We start from the raw sequence: 19,379 nt of genomic DNA, 5'->3' as shown, positions 1-19,379 counted from the left end.
ACCTTTCATTAGTTCTACTTCTCAATAGTTATGTGCAAAAAATATCAGACAAATGCAAAGATAGAGTCTGACCATTTCTTAAACTTTATAGCTCCTTTTGAACATATAACTGCTTAGGGCAGCAGCAGTTTAGGACCTCATCAGGAGAGGAAGTCACAGTGATGACATGAACACTTACAAGTTTGCTAAAACAATGAAAAAGTTTTAAAATGTTAAGTGACACATGCTTTAAAATCAGATTGCTCCAAGTATCATCTTGCCTTTTTTAATAATGCTAGTCCAGGATTTGCTATACTAAAGCCCAGACCTCTAGCCATTTTAATTTTCATTCTCTGAACTGAGACCAGACCAATACAAGAAAGATAGGTAAGCTCTGAGTTGTTTTAGTTTTTTCAGGGGTCTGGGATGAGCAGGCATAAGGACACTGGGCATCCCAGAGAATAAAAGAAAGCTTATCAGAAAATAACTTGTGCTATGCAGTGGTTCTCACACGTTTGTATTGGTGACCCCTTTCACACAGCAAGCCTTTGAGTGCGACCCCCCCCTTATAAATTAAAAACACTTTTTTTATATTTAGCACTATTATGAATGCTGGAGGTGAAGCGGAGTTTGGGGTGGAGGCTGACAGCTTGTGACCCTCCCCCCCATAATAACCTTGTGACCCTGTTTGAGAACCCGTGCTATAGCATGGCATTGGAGGTGGATACTGAAAGCAAAAGACATCAAGCCAAGAGTTATTCAAGCACTGCATAAAGCAAGAGGAAAAAAACTTAATTCAACTTTCATCCATACAACTCTCTCATACAAGAAACAAGGGGAAATTAAATAAAATTGGCAGATTCATAGCTTACAGAAGAATTTTTTTTTTAAAGTACAACAATCTGTAGAACTCATCAATTTCATGGTTTCCTGGTTCAGAGCTAATGTCCTGATTCCTCTGACAGATGTTGGTAGTGTGTATTCAAGCAGGTCTCATTTACACTCATATGATGGCATATGCTAAAGGACCAAACACAGCCTTGAACTCTAACTTAATACAACAGAAATCATTTCTTGCCATGTTTGTGGCTAAAGCATCCAGAAGGGGTCTACACACCTTCCCTGTTGGCAGCTAATGCGATCATGATCACATGGTCAAAGAACTTGTGTTGCTGAAGATTGTCTATATCCTAGTAACTTTCCATTGGGTGGTTTCAAACACTTTCAGGTGCTCTATAGTTTGCTAGGGTGCCAGAGAAAAATGCTCAGTGATGAGAAACCCACAGTCTATGAATAATTTCAGTGTCTTTGCCATAAAGGTGGGTGACTGGTTGATTACTGCAGATTTCTCAAACTATGCAACCAACTGCAAAGTAACAAAATACTCTAACCTGCTAAAATTTCACTAACAGGGCTAGCAAGACTTACGACAACCTATGAAACCGAAGAGTTCCAAAGGGGATAGACATTAAATTAGTAATGCTGGTCAGGAAGTAAAACTGAAGATACTATCTGCAAGGCTGCTTTATGTTAACTGGAAATTTTCAGACTGAGGTCCTTCCTCCTCCCTTCCTTGCAAACAGGACAGCCTGCCCTCTAGTGGGAGAGAATGAGGTGGGGTCTTGACCTTAGATTCTTAAGGTATTTGGTTTGGCAGAAATGTTGGATTCTCGGGCTGATACTTGAAGCAATAGCAGGAAACTCTATCCAAAGAAAGGGACAAAAAGGCCATTTTAGGGAGGAAACTCAATGGCACCTAGAGGAGTTGAATTTACAGAGGAAAATCATCTTCCACAATTCAGAAGCCTCCTTAATAGTTTTACTGAGAATGGAGTCAAATAATTTATCAACAGGAAAGTGCAGGTTAGAGACAATATCAATTATCCCATTACATAGCTATAAGTGCCCTTATATAGTGATATTAAGGACAGACACCCTAACAAATTTTTTTCAGTCACCAAAAAAAGAAAAATTCACAGTCAAACCACAAAGCAAAGACAGTAGAAATGAAAGTACACTGAGAAAGTTAGTGCACCAGCAGCCTGATGGAACTTGTTAAACAATTTATTCTTTGAGGGCCTCTATGATTCCCATTTGAGGTATGGTGTCCTGATGCCTTAAACATGCAGAATCCTCTTTAAAGCAGAGTCTTATGGGGCTACAGGACTGCTTCCTTGTAATGGCACCCATTCAGCACACAAGACTATATAACGAAGCATAGCCCCCAACTACCTCAGTGCTTTCTCTGCTGCCTTACAGCACAAGGGATGTATGCTGTGTCATCTGCCTTAGCAAATCTTAGGCTGTACCCCATTCAGTTTTTATAAAGTTTCTTACATGCCCCTCTATATTTCCCCAAATCAAGCACATCTGTTGCCTGACTTATTTGGGTGAAGCCCACTCTTCTGCTCCATACTTAATCTACAAGGCCATTACACTATGTGCACGCTGAGACTTCAGGCTTACCTCCCTGGGGAAGCCATAAGATTCATACGGAGACCTCAAGGACCATGCGTCCACATGCTGCCCAGATTGGCTAACCTCAGCAATAAAGCCAATTAATGAGCTAAGCTGTTGGCTTCAGCTTTGATACCTACCTGAGTCAGGGCATTAGCCTGGTATCCTCTAAGTCCATAACTCCGTCCACTCAGAGCTGAAGAGCCCCAGCCTCTGTGGTGCTATCCAGTTAGTTTTGCAAGGAAAATTGCTCAGATGGAAGGCTATTATAAACAAGAGCTACTAAAGAAGAGTCCACCTTTAAAGCATCAAACATGGCTGTATGCAAAGATGTACTGGGATACAACTTTTCCTGAAAAGGCAGAGCCCTTATTGCCAATCAAGGTTCTCCCAATTGTTCTGTATCATAATAGTAATGTATAGAAGTCATGTATAGAAAAGGAAAAAAAAGTCATCTCTTACCCATGGTCTATCCTCACCCAGTGGTTTGACAGAGGTAGATGGAGCGGTGTTCAGTTTTAAGAGTCATCGTCATGCACTCAGAATTCAATTGGCAGCTTGTGTTTGGGTAATACTCCAAACAAGGGCACTCCAACTCAGAAATGTCAGAACACTTCACCCCCCCTGCAGAACCAGAGCTTAAACCGGGGATAGTCAATTATTTTTTTGTTAAGGTCCATATTTCTTGGTCAAGGTCCAGACTCCAGAGAAAATTAAAAAAAAAAACAATAATAATAAATAATAATAAAAATAATAAGTAAATAAAAAGATTTCAGGGTCTGTTCAAAAGTGTCTGGCGGTCTGCATTTGTCTTGTGGTCTTCTTATTGACTACCCCTGGCTTAAACTAATCCTGCCTAAAGATTCTGACAAAGAAGAAAGCCTCTCTCCATCTTAGGGGCCCCCAGGACTGGGGGGACCCACAGAGGCATAATTATACAAGGGTAGATGAGACACCAGGAAAGAGGAAAGGGAGAATGAAGGAGATACCCAACCATATCACAACATTCCCAGGATCCCCAAAATCCATCCGGGTAGAATTTCATATCTTATTTTCTTTCTGCTAATTCAGAAGAGGAATCAGGATTAGATGCAGAGAATTCTGATTACTCTGTAACCTAGCCCTGTTTTCTCTCTCATTCGTCCTGTTATAATTTCTACTTAGCTTTGTCTGATTTTAATGAAGGGCATTAAGATGATCCCTGCTGGTTGCTTCTGAAGTCCCATGGTGAGAGGACCACCAGTAATTATTTACTATTTGTTAAGCACACAGACTGTGCTCTGTAAGACACAAAGGAAGCCACCATCCCTGTCCCAATGAGTTTACTATCTAAATTGGGATAGACACAGACACAGGCAGAGGTTCTTGCTAACTTAGAAAATCCTCTTTAAACAACAGGAAAATCCATCAAGAGTGTCCACAGAATTTTGCAGACAAGCATTTGTGGGCCTCTGAAAAACCTCCAACAGGAAAATCCCAGGAGTGGGAACCTCGTTGTAAACTTGCTAGTATAATTGATAATCCACACTTGCACAATACAGAACATGCCTTGTTAATTAAATGAAGGAGGAATTTCATCTCCAACTAGGATTGAGGTGAAAGGTTTCTAACAGGACAGGCCATCTGCAACAAAGGATGTTTCTAGACAGACAGGACTTCCTGGGATGATCCAACTGATAGGGAGAAGTGTCCTGGTAGCGCTAAAGACTACACAGAAAACCAAGAAGGGTTCAGTAGGACATTCCAGTAGCACTAGGATGATCGAGATAGCTTTAAAAAGAACACAGAGTGGAGAAGACTCACTGTTTTTGGTTAAAGGAAATATCTGGGTCGTGCGAAGACTCCCCTAGGAGAATTCCCATCCAAAAAGGAATAAAGGACTTTCTTTAGGAGGGTGACAAAAAACATATGCAAGATTCTGCATCCTTATATGGATGGGAACCTACCAAGACAGATCATCCAAACAGCCTGCCTTCAAGAACAGCTCCCTTCCCTCAGAGTATAGGCTGTACTGGTGAAGAGAGGAATGAAAAATTAATGTCCCCAATGCTTATTTTAGAAAGGTTGTGGGTTTTTTTGAAATCTGTTTATTAAAAGAAAAATATGTTTATCTTTACCTTTATATAGCAGTAGTAGTGTCCTGCATGACAGCTGAAACCAGTATGCACCAGGACTGCATATAGAACATAAATGATTGGTTCTCCATTTGGTTGAGACATATATGGTCGAATATCCAGATACTCAGGATATTTCACTTCCTAAATAGAGATAGAAGAGAAGGCTCAAATTTAGCTGAAATATTTTATGAACTATTATAAAAAGTTTGAAAAAGACTTCAGACTTTAGAAAACATTTCTAAAATATACACACACAAAATGGATCAAAAGCATACATATAAAACAAAAGTGAGGATTCAGTTTCATTTGGAAAATGACAGGTTGAAAAATGTCCAACACTGAATAGCAGAACAGTCTGCTAAAAAGGCAGCTCTTGAAGGGCACAGGAGGATGTTTATTGTTGGTTTCATGTTTATTGTTAAAATGGATCTCTGCTATTACCAGACGAGAGAAGGAGAAGTTTAAGTTAGGTAGAAAAATAAACCCAATAACAGCTGGCATCTACAATCTAGAGTTGCTGTGTGTATGCATTAATTGGCTTTGTATGGTCACTTGGTATTAGAAAATCTAAATATTAAAAAAGATGCAGTTGTAACACCATTTTATGTACCTTGGTAATTTTTCCACCACTAAAATTTGCAAACCGTTTCAGAGACAATGTAAGAACATTAGAAGACCGATGTATTGTAAACCTCTTTGAAGCAGGAACCATCTTCTTACACCTTAAAAGCAAACACAGACAATTGGTTAACCTTATGCAGATTTTTAAGCATTTATATCATGTTTTCCATGGCTCAGACACTTGTCTACATTATCTGAGTAATTATTTCTTTACACGCAATGTTTTTGCTTTTCAGAAGTTCATATACAACATTTCAGGCATAGCTAGTACAAGAGACAGCAGAATACATGAGGGCAGTTCTCTAGGACAAATAGAATACAGGCTCTAGAAACTTATCTTTTGACATCCAAACTAATATTTGAAGACATCTGTAAATCTCTGTGATGCCAACAAAAAATAAAGCTTGCCAGCAACTCTCACAATGCAGCAAGCAGCAGCCTTCTCACTACAGCATTCACGGTCTTTGGAAATAGCTTTGGAAAATGTAAAAAGGTGCAGCACTTCTAACATTACAAAAAGTTAAATCAGACTTCAGGCTACCTCCTTTCAGCTTTCTGCCAGAGTGCAGAATACCAAAAGCGTAACTGAAAGAAGGGAACATCGACTTCAATCTGGGGCTGGGAAGAGCACATATGAACTTCCAAAATGGATTTAATCTATCTTCAATAAAAACAGGCAAACAATTGTCCTACACTATAAGAACTGTTGACAATCAAGACTGTGACCACCACCTTCCTGTACTGAGACTACCTGGAGAGGAAAGAGAGTGAAGCATCTGATTTCCTTTGAAAAATGACTCCTAAACAGCCTGAATGTAAATGTGATGGATCATTACTCATCAATGACAGGATCTGCAGGATTAACCAGTGGGATCCAGCTTCTACCACAAAGGAAGGGAGAATAGTAATAATATGACTTGGCAGCAAACAAGGGGTGGGGAATTAGAGAAAAGGCTATCTTTCTAGATTTATGCCCCAAAATACTGGACTGGAGAGGGGAATTCCTACCCATGAAGAGCATTTACTGACCAGAATGTCAAGAAAGTTTCACAGAATTATATACAAAACTTAGGTTGGATAGTCAAACAAACTGTAGTTTGTGGGCTTTAAAATTAGTATAAACCTAGCCAACACAAACTGAGAAGATATCTGAGTTTCCTCAGAGGAGTTAAGTAGAAGAAAGAGTTCCCAGAAATGGAAAAAGCCCTGTAGGTCAGCAGGGTGCTTTTTAAAAAAAATATATGTTTTTAAACCCCATTGAGAAGAGGGAAGCTTGGGGCCTCAAGTTTGACCAGACTATAGACCCCTGCAGATTATACATATGGAGGACCACACAACACAGAAATGGGATACTCCTTAAGCCCACGGTTGTTAGATATGCTTCTTTACACCATCAGAATTCATTTTGTGTTTGTAGTCTGCAGATCCTAGCGAACAAGGGAAAACCTGGATTTGAACCTTTTTATTTCATCTACTGGATACCTCATTTTAGCATAACAAAAGAGATACTAACTAAGTGCATTTGGAGGAAAATGTTGGGTAAGGATACGATTTTGCCACAGAGGTCAAGGATTCTGTAACTTTAACGGACCGCTGTGACCTCAGCCCCCCCCAGAGCAGCGAAGCCAGTTGCCCGGGGGACTTCTATGAATTTTAGTTTATTGTCTGTGACCTGTCTGTGACTTTTACTAAAAACACCTATGACAAAATCTTAACCTTACTAATTAGCCATTAATATTCTACCTCTAGTGGCAGAACATGGGCTTCGTTACATTAATAATTTAGAGATGAGGCAAGAACATTAGAAGACGAAGTTTAGTAAATCTCTTTGCTTAGCTGCACTGAGTTAAAATTATGACCTGTTTTGTTACTACAGTAAAAGCTGTTTTATCTGGCACTTCACCAACCGGAAACTCTATAAACCAGCATTTCTGATCTTCATTGAAATACTGGTTTATAATCCGGTTGGCGTGGGGCTGGGAAGGGGTGTGGAGCGTGGGCTCTGGGAGGGAGTTTGAGTGTAGGAGGCTGCTTGGGAAGCGGTGACCTGCCCGGGCTCTGGCTGCTCCTAGGCGGAGGTGGCTCTGCGTGCTGCCCCCCTCCCACACACACACACACACACACACCAGTGCCAGCTGCACAGCACCCATTGACTAGGAGCAGCCGAGACAGGTCGCTGCTTGCAGGGAGCCGCCTGAGGTGAGTGCCCCCCGGGTCCAACACCCCTCTCCCACACCCCAATCCGCTGCCCCGAGCCCCCTCCCGCAACCAAACTCCCTCCCAGAGCCTGCACTCCACACCCCCTCCCCTGCCCCAATCCCCAGCCCCGCACCCCCTCCTGCACCCAAACTCCCTCCCTCTTAGTTAACTGGCATTTTTCAGTTACCAGCACCCCAAATTTCCCACAACATGCTGGATAAAACAACTTTTACTGTATATCATCTCTGTACCTCTGTGTTCTTATCCAAATGTTTTAAACATGCAATCTATTTTTAAGATGCAAAAAGGAAGTTTGATCAATTTATTTATCTTTCTATGTTATCTAGGACATGCTGTGTGTTCAGTGATAGCAGATTAGGTTTAGGATGGTTTATTTAACATAGCAGTAATTTATAGTCAACTTTTTTCACTTTTAAAATGGTGTGATTCAGTAACATGAGCAAAGTACTGTGTATAGACAATAATAGTATATAAACACTTCGGTGAGCCAAAATGAGTGCATCTCTTAGGAAATACCTCCCCACACCAAACCCTCCCAGAAGAACAATTAGGGAACTGGCCTTCTCAAAAAAGGTTTTCCAAGTTTTAGATGTTTTGTATTATACTTGTTTGGGTACAACAAATGAGATTTTACCTTACACTGAGTTTCTGAATTAAGCAAAACATCAATAACTTTTTTAAAATGACATGCAATAATACATCGATAGAACCAAGCATCTAGTATTAAGATGTCATTAATATTCATCTTACTTGCTACATTTATAGGCATTTTCACCATCCAGTTGTTCAGGCTTCACAAACTGTTCCAGAGCTTTGTTTACACTCTGAGCTGTCTAAAACAGTAAGATAACAGTGCAATGCATTAGAACATAACATATTAAATGCCATACTAGGTCAGACCAATGGTCCATCTAGCCCAGTATCCTGTTTTTCCGACAGTGGCCAATACCAGGTGCTTCAGAGAGAATGAACAGAACAGGCAACTATCGAATGATCCATTCCCTATTGTCTACTTCGAGCTGCTGGCAGTCAGAGGCTAGGGAAACCAGAGCACGAGGTTACATCCATGATCATCTTGGCTAATAGCCATTGATGGACTTATCCTCCATGAGTTATCAGAAACATCATAAGAACACACCACATGCTCACTTTAACTTACAGTAGTATGAACTAACATGATTTTAATGGAGAGCCACTACAGACTACTGAATTTATGACCGGGGGCGGGGGGAGAGAGAGACACGGATTGCAGAATATATTACATCACAAAATGTACTCTGTTCACTTTGACAAATATAGATGAGGTTTAATTATTTATAATATTTCATAGTACAGTAGTAATGAGTCTGTGGTATATACTGTAAAATTAGTACACTAGTAATTGATCTGTGGTACATATATTGTAAAAGTAATAATGTTTTAACAATATAGACCCTCAGTTATAACATTCTGCAATTAAATCTTTGTTGAACTGGGAAGTATAAGATAGCATTGCCATGCCTGTGGATTCAAGACTTCAGAATGATGTTCTATTTTAATACTTGTCCAGATTAAGTAAGCCATACACAGCCCATTTATATTGATAAGAGAAAGTACAGTATAAGTCACATCCATCACAGAACTATGTGGGTAGAATCAACTTAAATTCTGCATTTTAAATTTTCAAAAGCTATGCAGTTAATTAAGGGGTTTTCTTTTTAAAACGTATTCAGCTAGAGTAACAAAATAATTTACCTTTATCTCCAATGTAATATCAAGGTATGGATCGAAGGTATCTGAGACTCCTTTGCAGTTCATACACTTTACTGAAATCAAAATATAAATACTTAACACAATAAGCATAGTTAGTCTATTGCTTAAGTTATTAGCACACATTACCTTAATTAGCATTTAAGTCAGGGTAGTCAACAGGCAGACTGCGGGCCAAATCCGGACCGCTAGATGCTTTTGAACAGACCCTGAAATCTGTGTGTTTATTTATTATCATAATTGTTTTTTTATTTTCTTCTCTGGAGTCTGGACCTTGACCAAGAAATTAACAAGACAAAAAAAATAACTGACTAACCCTGGTTTCAGTCATATAATACAGTCATAAGGCCAAAACCATACCTAAAAAAATTTTTTTTTTTTAGAAAAGTACCTCTTGATCTTAAGTACCCTCCAAATATTTGATAGATGAGTGTGGTAGCTTGGGTATGTCTGTCCAATCTGAAAATAAATTATGCAGTGATTAGAAGATTAAAGTCAATTTATTTTTTTCTGTGAATGTTTCCTCTTTTGAAAACCCAGAACATGTACTGTTCTATTTACAGGGAAACAGGAATAGGAACGACAGCATATTCAAATATTATTTTGTTGGCACTTACTTGTTGCTTCCATTCAAACATGCTTTCTGCATAGCATCAACAGTGTAGCGTAGAAATTCATGTGCATCTTCCTGATTTCCAAACCGGAAATGTTTTGCTATCCCTAACAAATAAATATAAATGTTACATTGCATGTCTCACATGTGAAAATGGATGAAAATAAAGGTTTTTTTAAACTTTCCTTCATAAAGTTATTAAAAAACCCTAAGTTCTATAAACTACAATTAAAATCAGACAAATAAACAACACAAAAATGGCATTTTACAAATAAATTATTTGAAATTACTTACGTCTAAGATCATTGATGACAGCCATAGGTTTGATAACATTGCCAGAGTTAGAGAGCGCCTGCGTAATGTGAGCTTGCATTGTACACATCATGCAGAATCCTTGTTCATGGCCTGAGGAGTGAAGCAACATTGCATCTCAAATTAATGAAATATTTATCTATGGAAGACCTCAAAAAATCTTGAGGTTATAAGAACAATCTCCACAAAAAATATTATTTCAAAACAGCTGACAATTAAGAACAGGTGGAAAACCTATAATGATAGGTTAAAAAATGGAAACTAAAAAGGGCTCAATTCACAGAAATAGGTAAAGTTAGGAAAGAGTTAAACACAAAATGAAATAATTTAGGATAAAGTAAAAAACTGAAATGCAAAACCAAAAAAAATCAATCTTATGTTGCATCCCTTGCCCTCTCCCACTTTTGTCTGCATATAGCCTATTTAGAGTATAAGCTCTTCATAGCAGGGACCTGTCATCTTATACGTACATCAAGTGTGTAATGTTTTTGGGTGCTATATACTTTTTAAAAGTACTCACATGTTTTGGAGTGTTCATGAGAAAGCATGTAGTTGGCAAGAGGGGGTGTATAAGTCAAACACTGTAGAGCAGAGTTGAGGAAACATGTATTGCCAAGATTTTGGAGTCCAGCTCCAACTCTATGCGTTTGCTGCCATTTCAAACAAATCTTCTCTGCTGGAAAAAGAACCTTCTGTGGCGGAGCAATGCCATCACTAATAGCTGCCAAAAAAATACCAACACATTTTAAAGATATTAAATCGTTTAATGTTGAAATCGTGCTAAAGTAATATTACCTTATGCATGAGCACCTAGAAGAACTTTAACAGAACTAATTATAATAATCTACATTCTAGTAGTTACTTGATGAGTAACGTATTAAAGACTGCCTCAGTGCCACAAAGCAAGGTCTCAAGTCAACTCAAGCTCAGTAAAAAGATATGGTTTTGTATGCCAATTGGAAAAAATTAAGACAGTAGAATGCACTAATGTGGGACAATACAACAGAGACTAATTATTGCCCAGATTTCAGTAACCTAACTAAGCAAGTCCTTTTCAGATTGAGGAAGCTAGATAGACTCTCAATTCAAATTAATCTTTTTTTCCTTATTGTAAATTACAAAGGAAAACTTACACTTTTTATGGTTTATTAATTATAAATATGACTGGATACCAAAGTAAGCAAGTAACAAGCACAATAAGTAGCCCTTAATGATAGAATCATAGAGTCATAGAAGTGTGGGACTGGAAGGGACCTTGAAAGGTCATCTAGTCCAGTGTTTTTCAAAGTTTGGGTCGCGACTCAGTACTGGGTCACAGCATGTAAGGCACTGGGTCATCTTGCTCAGCACCCACGGATTCTAGTGGCTCCGGTTAGCACCGCCGACCGGGACGTTAAAAGTCCTGTCGGTGGTGCTGCCCAGCCAAGGCAGGGTAGTGCCTACCTGTTCTGACACCACGCTGCGCCCCGGAAGCGGCCAGCAGCTGGTCCGGCTTCTAGACAGGGGGCCATGGGGCTCCGCGCGCTGCCCCCATCCTGCGCACTGGCTCCGGACTCCAACTGACTGGTTCCCGGCCAATGGGAGCTGGGGGGGGCAGTGCCTGCGGGCGAGAGCCACTTACATGCCTCCACCTAGGAGCTGGACCTGCTGCTGGCCGCTTCCGGGGTGCAGTGAGGTCCGCGGTGCCAGGACAGGCGGGAAGCCTGCCTCTGCACCCCGGCTGCGCCGCTGACCGGGAGCCGCCAGAAGTAAGCCCGCACCCCAATCCCCTGCCCCAGCCCCGCCCAGAGCCCCTTCCTGCACCCTAACCCCCTCATCCCCGGCCCCACCCCAGAGCCTGCACCCCCAGCCCAGACCCCCTCCCACACCCCAAACCCCTGCCCCAGCCCAGAGCCCCCTCCCACACCCCAAACCCCTCATCCCCAGCTCCATTGGGTTGCAGGCATCAACAATTTTCTTCAACTGGGTCGCCAGAAAAAAAGTTTGAAAACCACTGATATAGTCCAGTTCCCTGCACTCAAGGCAGGACTATGTAATAACTAGACCGGGGGTTCTCAAACTGTGGGTTGGGACCCCAAAGTGGGTCATGACCCTGTTTTAATGGGGTCACCAAGGCTGGCTTAAAACTTGCTGGAGCCCACGGCCGAAGCTGAAGCCCGAGCCCCACTGCCTGGGGCCGAAGCCAAGCCTGAGGGCATCAGCTCTGGGTGGCAGGGCTCAGATTACAGGCCCTCTGCCTGGGGCTGAAGCACTTGGACTTCAGCTTTGGCTCCCTGCCAAGGGCGGTGGAGCTAAGGCTTTGTCCCGTCTCCCAACCTGGGGCAGTAGGTCTCGGGTGGGCTCAGGATTCGGCCCCGCCTCTGGGGTCATGTAGTCATTTTTGTTGTCAGAAGGAGGTCACGGTACAATGAAGTCCGAGAACCCCTAAACTAGACCATTCCTGACTGCGTCTGTCTAACTTGTTCTTAAAAACCTCCAATGAGAGATTCCACAACCACTCTAGGCAATTTGTTCCGGTGCTTAACTACCCTGACAGGAAGTTTTTCCTAATGTCCAACCTATACCTCACTTGCTGCAATTGAAGTCCATTGTTTCTTGTCCTATCCTCAGACAAGAACAATTTTTCACCCTCCTTCTGTGATGTGGATATTGACACCAAGTGTTTTAGGAGGAATGTTATATTTCAGAGAACTCTAAATAATACAGGCCACAAAAAGCAACACTGATAAAACACATCCTTCTTTACAGAAATAAACACTTGACTAAATAAGTATACTATAAGTAATGGAGAAACACCGCCTCTGCCCCCCAAAAAGTTTGTTATATTGCTTGTAAACAGGTTCAAATTAAGTTCACAACATTGGCCATTTGAGCTCTCACACATGGTTCACAAGACTAGAATCTGCTGCTGCAGTCCTTAATCATAATAGTCCTATTTTATATCAATAGAATTACCCCAATGAGTAAGAACTGCAAGATGAGGACGGCAGGTCCTACTAAATGGCAGCTGGTTTTATTTTTTTCATAATTTGCATGGGGGGCGGGGGACAGGACATACTTACATTGATCTTTCTGAGATGAAGGCTTGGATTTATCAGGTACAGATGAACTAGAATAAACTGCAGCACCAGGTACTGGTCCCAAAGTGATCTTGTGCTTTGGAACTTCCAAAGATGATACAGCACCCCAACTTGCAGAGGCTGAGTCCATGTCTCCAGTAGAGGGTACCACGGAGCTACAAGGCTGCTTCTGACAAGCTGCAGGGTTTGAAGACTCAGATACTTTGTCAACTATGGTCATTGTTCATCTCTGTAACACAGAATTGAAAGTTCTGTTTAATATGAGATTATTATATAAAAAAGCACTCCACAAGGAAAAGAATGGTAACCCTTACACTTTCCCTTTAATGAAACTAATTATCTTTGCCAACGAGACACAAATAATTTAGAGGACTAAGTCTTTCATGTGAATGTTTCAAAAAATGCACCAAGACACACTAAACAAAGTTTTCCAGCTGAATTACACCACTACCACTTTTGACTTTCATGAGATTTTTTTCCAGTAACCAGCATTGTTTAATAGCAAACCCTTGTGAAAATACCGCTTAGGTAAACTTTGCATTCAGCTTTGACTGCAACAGTATTTTTCCCACAAAAGTGTAAACTGGTCAACCATTTTTGCAATTGATGACATTAAAATTTTGTAAAACAATTAAAGAGGAAATACTGTACAAAGGCTGAGAGAGAGAGACCAAAAATAAATAATTTTTTTAGATGTCTTTTGCCAGGCTCTAGCATAAAGAGCATTTTAAAACATGAAATTTTAATCCATAAAGAAAAGTAAAAGTTTTGGTATAGCCAATATTGACTCAAAGAGACAGAGCCAATGTGTTATTAAAATTTTTCTGTCCTATGTATATAAATGAGCCTGTGATTAGCTAAGTTACCTGCACAATCAGAACACTCAGCCACCATTCTGATCTCTCCTTTCCAAATGATGATTTACGATTTATATATCTAGTGGTATCTTGTCCCATTTTATATTTAGCATAACGAACTTGCATACAAACAAAAGGTACTTAAAAACTATACTAAGTTTTATTTAGTGGTGAAGTGTCCAAGTATGTATATCTTGAGCTTGGTTCCTTTTATTCAAGATGGCAAAATCTGGAAGCACTACAAAAACAATATGCTCAAGCCCGGACACTGGGAAAAGAAATGACTTTATTTGTCTGTCTGCTGCAGAACTGCTGATGGGCTCCAGAAGAAGCTATGTCTTACCCACCTAACATTTATGAGAACCACACAGCACAAGGACTTAGAGAGTGGGACATACCCAGAGGAATCCCCTCTGGGGATGGGATGGGGGTATTTCTTCCAGGATTTTTTCTGACCTTCAAAGAAATATTTGTTTGGACATAATTTTGGTAACAAATGCAATTTTAATTTAATCAATTTAACATATCACAGTTACAATTATTATTGAAAGATTAGACCAAAAGGTAGCTCTTTTTCCAGTTTGTTTACTTTGCGCATTTGACAGTAGTTTGTGCTAATTTTTCTGGAGAACAGAAGATACCTATTTAAAAGTTAAGGAAATGTGACAAACTGCAAATTGTCAGGGAAACTCGCATGCAGGAGTACTAACTAGAAAAGTAATATTTTAAAAACTGACTAGATTTTGCGATGTTGTCCCTTTAAATATGTGCTATTGAGCATGTGCAGTAAATATGTTACCACTTTCTATCACAACAAGTTTTTTAGCAAGATTGTACATTATCTTATTTCAACATAAAGGATCTGATCTTGCAGCTTTTACTCACACAAGCAGCCCCATTAGCTTAACATAAGTAAGGGTGGCAGTATTTGTTCTTGTGATGTGAATGAGATGGTATGTCTTAAACAGCTTTAAGATATGTGATGGAAGTGTTGTTTCATTAAAGTGAGGAGGTTAAATAAAGCAAACTAAGTTAACAGAGAGTGTCCAGGTTCTCACACAAAACCACAAATTCTGAGTAAAAGTCTTAATTAAATTATAGGGCTCATTCTACATGAAGATTACCAAGTATGCTTGGTAATATACCAGAATTATAGAGAGAAAATTTCAAATAGGCTCAAATTTTAATGACATGAGGGGGGTGGGCTCTGAATGCTAGTGGATTCACACATTTAGACATTTCTATCCACCATTACTAAGAAGAAAATGCATAACATTGAAATGAAAGAATTCTAAGTAGACTTTATGGAATCATTTTATTGAGAAGTGGAGCCATCCTGATACTAAAAGATGACTTAGATTGAGGTCCCTGGCTCACTGTGTCTCAGATAAGATTCTCTCAACCACCAAGTTGCAGATGCAAGCCCTGATACACAATGTGCAAGTGCCATCCCCTTAAAAGTCAGTTTTTCATGTTCTCAATCAAAAGAAAAGATGCTTCAATAATATTCATCAATACACTGGGGGGGAATCAAGAGTGAAAGGAAATGAAAAAGAAAAGAATACCACCAAATAAAAACTGAATATTTTAAACAAAATAAGAACACTATAGTCAAGACTTATTATTTGTAAGCTTTTTTGAGAATTAATGATTGACAAATGCTTTGAAATTTCCAGATGAAAAGTACTACAGATGTGCTAGGTACTATTACTACTATTAATAAATTAAATTCATCACTTGTTCCGAATGTCTAACTTCTACTGTCCAAATTAAAACAAACAGTTATCTCCGGATAACTTCTTAGGTCAATGAACTGAACAGCACAGGACTACAAATATTTACATTATCTCCTGCACACATATCTACAATTTTTTCTATCCCTGAAACCACTTGCTATTGTAAATTTATTTCCTTATACAAGCAATGACTTATAATATCTGCCCCAATATAGGATTAAGAAAGTAACAACAAATGTAATTACGTGCCACTAGAAGCAGCATGGAGTTTTGCATCACTGTTGTTAAGATCATGTCAGCAGTTCCATTAGAAACCACTATCAGTTTAACCTGACTGTAAACATTGGTCTGGCTGCATACTTGACACAAATCACAGCACCCAGGAACGATTACTTATATACAGTATACACATATATAAAATATATAAAACCAATATTTACAAAACTCTGTTTGGTCCGGTTTAAAATAATGCAACATAAAAAGTGTTTTAACTTCAGATATTTAAATTATATATCTTACCACATAAGAACCTTTTTCTAATTTAGACTGCACTCTTAAAAAATTCAAACATAAAATGGTAATGACTGAAAATTGGTACATACCACACCTTTTCATGATTTTTAATATACTTATGTTAACATTGTGGAACCACATACTACTGATGTACAAAAAAGACCTTTACATTATAGCCATCTAACAACTGGGGAAAGAAAGTTGCATTCTAGTCTCAACCTGATTTTAAAAATCAGGATTTTTTTTAAACAGTAAATAAAGAAATGTAAGGAAGAAGCAACAAACCATCAAAGCTAAGAAATACAAAATTAAGGCTATCATTCCATCCCTAATTGGAAGCCAATTATGTGTCACAACCTTAGAGTTACTTCAAAGAAACATTTTTCTATGTCTTATAAAGCACGCAGATACTTCACTTGAAAGCATTATGGTCTCACAGCATCACCTGTATGAAGGCTGTGCAAGTTAAACAATGGGAAAATCTGAAAAAAGGTACAAATTGAAGTCTTTCTCCACCTCCATTCCAAAGCTACAACTTGCTTCAAAACAGATCCAAAATGACTCAGTCTGTACCTTCATTCTGACTTCAGATCTGAACACATTTTTTCCCTTACAATTTCTCTCCCCCCACTAACACCTTATGCTTTCATTACTGACCTGGATACTTTCATTTATTCACACCATAGACTTATAACATCAGGGTTTTGGGTCATTTTACATCCATGGTCCTACTGTGTAAAAAGTATTTGAGGAGGAGGATAGAATGTGCATGAAGGATGCAGCCCAAAGTACTTTCCCAATTACACACAATACATAAAGCACCAGTGAAATGAAGCCACCCCTAGAGATAGAGGATGGCAGCCAGCTGGCACATTAGACATTGCACTGAAATATTTTGGAAAGAAAACATAGCTACAATTCTCTCTCCTTCTCCCTCCACCCCAAATATACAATCCCAGTATCAGTAATATATTCCTAATACCTAAAATATCAGATACAGCCTCCCTAGGGAAGGCCTATACTCTGCAGCAGCTGGGGAAATGGATTGGGTGGTTTTAATGGGCCTTTTCCAACTCTATTGCCCATCCTGATCCTATTGTGCTGGTGCCATGAAATCATCCACACCAAACCCTGAACACTGCAGTCCAGATGTCATCTGTGTCTGAGAGTCAAATGGGGGACAAATTTATCCCCCATTCTCCAAATTCAGTAGCAGCCACAGGGCCTACTTTGAGGGAGGGGTGGCAAAAGCTCTGGGCCTAGTAAGAGCAGATGGACCAAATACCGAGCGCCGGCCTCAGTTTGTTCCTCTCCCCCACATGTTAGGGCCTGAAGCCCAGACACTGAGCGAGGGAAGGAGGAGAAGCGTCTGTAAAGGAATCACCCATTTGAGAGACAGTGTCCATGGCAACCAAGCGGGGCGGTAACAGTACAAGAGAAGCGCCCCCCCAAGGGAAGAATAGGAGGGGGGGGGGTTCACGAGAGAATCCGCCCATCGCTAAGATGGGGAGCCGGGGCCAATGCCAGAAGCGGGGGGGAGACGGTACCACGAGACACCCCCCATCCGTGAGGGGGAGCAGCAGGTAACAAGGCCGGACGGGAGGAGGGAGCCCCACGCTGGACTTGGCGGAGGATGGGGCGGTTACCCGAATCTCTCAGCCCCGTGTGGCAGGGACGATGACCCCCGCCCTCGGGCGCATCCCTCATTACGAGGGAAGCGGGGGCGGGCAATTGGGCGCGGGAGCCGCAGGAGCGCGGCGAGCAGCGGGACACCCGGCTCCCGACGGGAAAGGGGAGTAGCCACCCGCCAGGGCAGGTCTCCCCGGGCCGGGCGGCGGCGAAGAAGCTGAATCCCGCCACGCTCCTGGGGGCGGCGCCCTACCCTGCCCAGGGGTCCCTCCCCCCTATACTGCCCGCAAGGAGGGGGAAGGGGCTGGGTCCCGCTGCTCCGGGGGTGGGATGGGCCGGGCCCCCGCTAGCCAGCCCGCCGCGGCCCCTCCCCCGGCCCATTGATTTGTAGGGAGGGGGCAGCATGCGGCACTGCCGAGCTCCGCAAGGCCGCAGCGCGGCCCGTCTCCCTCCCCAGCCCCGTTACCTAGCTCGGCCCCGCTCGGCTCGGCGCTGCCGGGTCCCCTTCTCCGCAGCGCCCGCCTCAACCCGGCCGCTCCGCCCCGCCTCCTGTTCCAGCCCGTCGGGGAACAATGACGTCCCTCCGCCGGCCTCCTGCATCCGGGACCCGGCGCCGGCCGGGGAGTGGGGGGGCGAACTCCTCCGGGTCACACAGGGACCAACACCGCCCCTGCGCCTCCAGCGAGAACCGCCAGGGGGCGCTGCAGCGACCCGGCCCAGGCACTGTCCTCAAAGAGCAGGGACTGCAAGGAGCGCAAAGGGCTGGAGCTTCAGGGAGCCGCAAACGCCAATGAAAGGAGCGTTACCAAACTACAAAGGCAACATTGGGCCGCAAACACGCCACTAGGGACCGTCGCCAAGCTGTATGGTCAACATGGAGCCGTAAATGCCTGTTCACAGGCCATGATTAAACTACGGGAACTGTGAGCTGCAGGGAACCACAAACACGTGCTAAGGAAAAAAGCTATTGCCAATCCCAACCAGACAAAAGTGAGTCCAATACCCCTTGAAAATAACGATTAACTTTAAAATTATGAGATTTTAAAAGAAATCACATCTTTTAAAATCTGTGTTCAGTTTTTTAAGCCTTTGAAGTTTGAGGGGAGCCACCTATCCCCAGTTTACACTGTATCATTTCAGGTTTCTAATTCAGCCTTAAATACACATACATACATGCAGGGTTCCCTGCTGGCTACTTGCATGAGGATTCCACTTAGCTTTTCCTAAACCCTGAGCTGGGAAGCTACCATTCTATCCTTTTCCTGTCCTGCCTTCCTCCCAGTTAACCTCACATTTTGCCTCCCTTCAGGGCTCAGACTAGGTGTATGAGCATCTTTTTTTGTGCTGCTATCTTGTACTCCAAAATCTAAGCTTTTGTTTTCTTTTAAAAGGAAGTTTCAAGGGCTTACAGTTGATGCCATACACTCAGGTCACATTTTTGAAACTAACTGAACCTGAGACAATAGCTCTGAGATGTGTGAACTGCACCATTCATT

The 19,379-nt window shown here is 41.5% G+C and overlaps 1 protein-coding gene across 1 annotated transcript in view; it reads right to left on the bottom strand.

The window, feature by feature from the left end:
• The window catches only part of USP42 (ubiquitin specific peptidase 42), a 38,441-nt gene extending 20,061 nt beyond the window's left edge, over positions 1–18,380 (bottom strand). Inside the window, exons 1-10 of the mRNA XM_065411723.1 lie at positions 18,350–18,380; positions 13,131–13,377; positions 10,589–10,789; positions 10,051–10,161; positions 9,761–9,863; positions 9,535–9,602; positions 9,129–9,199; positions 8,145–8,227; positions 5,164–5,275; positions 4,554–4,694 (exon numbers count right to left, since the gene is read on the bottom strand). Coding sequence (XP_065267795.1) covers positions 4,554–4,694; positions 5,164–5,275; positions 8,145–8,227; positions 9,129–9,199; positions 9,535–9,602; positions 9,761–9,863; positions 10,051–10,161; positions 10,589–10,789; positions 13,131–13,368 — 1,128 coding nt within the window. The 5' untranslated portion in view covers positions 13,369–13,377; positions 18,350–18,380. The remainder of the gene's footprint in view (positions 1–4,553; positions 4,695–5,163; positions 5,276–8,144; positions 8,228–9,128; positions 9,200–9,534; positions 9,603–9,760; positions 9,864–10,050; positions 10,162–10,588; positions 10,790–13,130; positions 13,378–18,349) is intronic.
• Between the last annotated feature and the right edge of the window lie 999 nt (positions 18,381–19,379).

The sequence above is a fragment of the Emys orbicularis genome, chromosome 10 (assembly GCF_028017835.1).
Source record: "Emys orbicularis isolate rEmyOrb1 chromosome 10, rEmyOrb1.hap1, whole genome shotgun sequence".
NCBI lineage: Eukaryota > Metazoa > Chordata > Testudines > Emydidae > Emys > Emys orbicularis.
The sequence above is the reverse complement of the archived record's forward strand: the minus strand, read 5'-3'. Positions and strand labels throughout refer to the sequence as shown.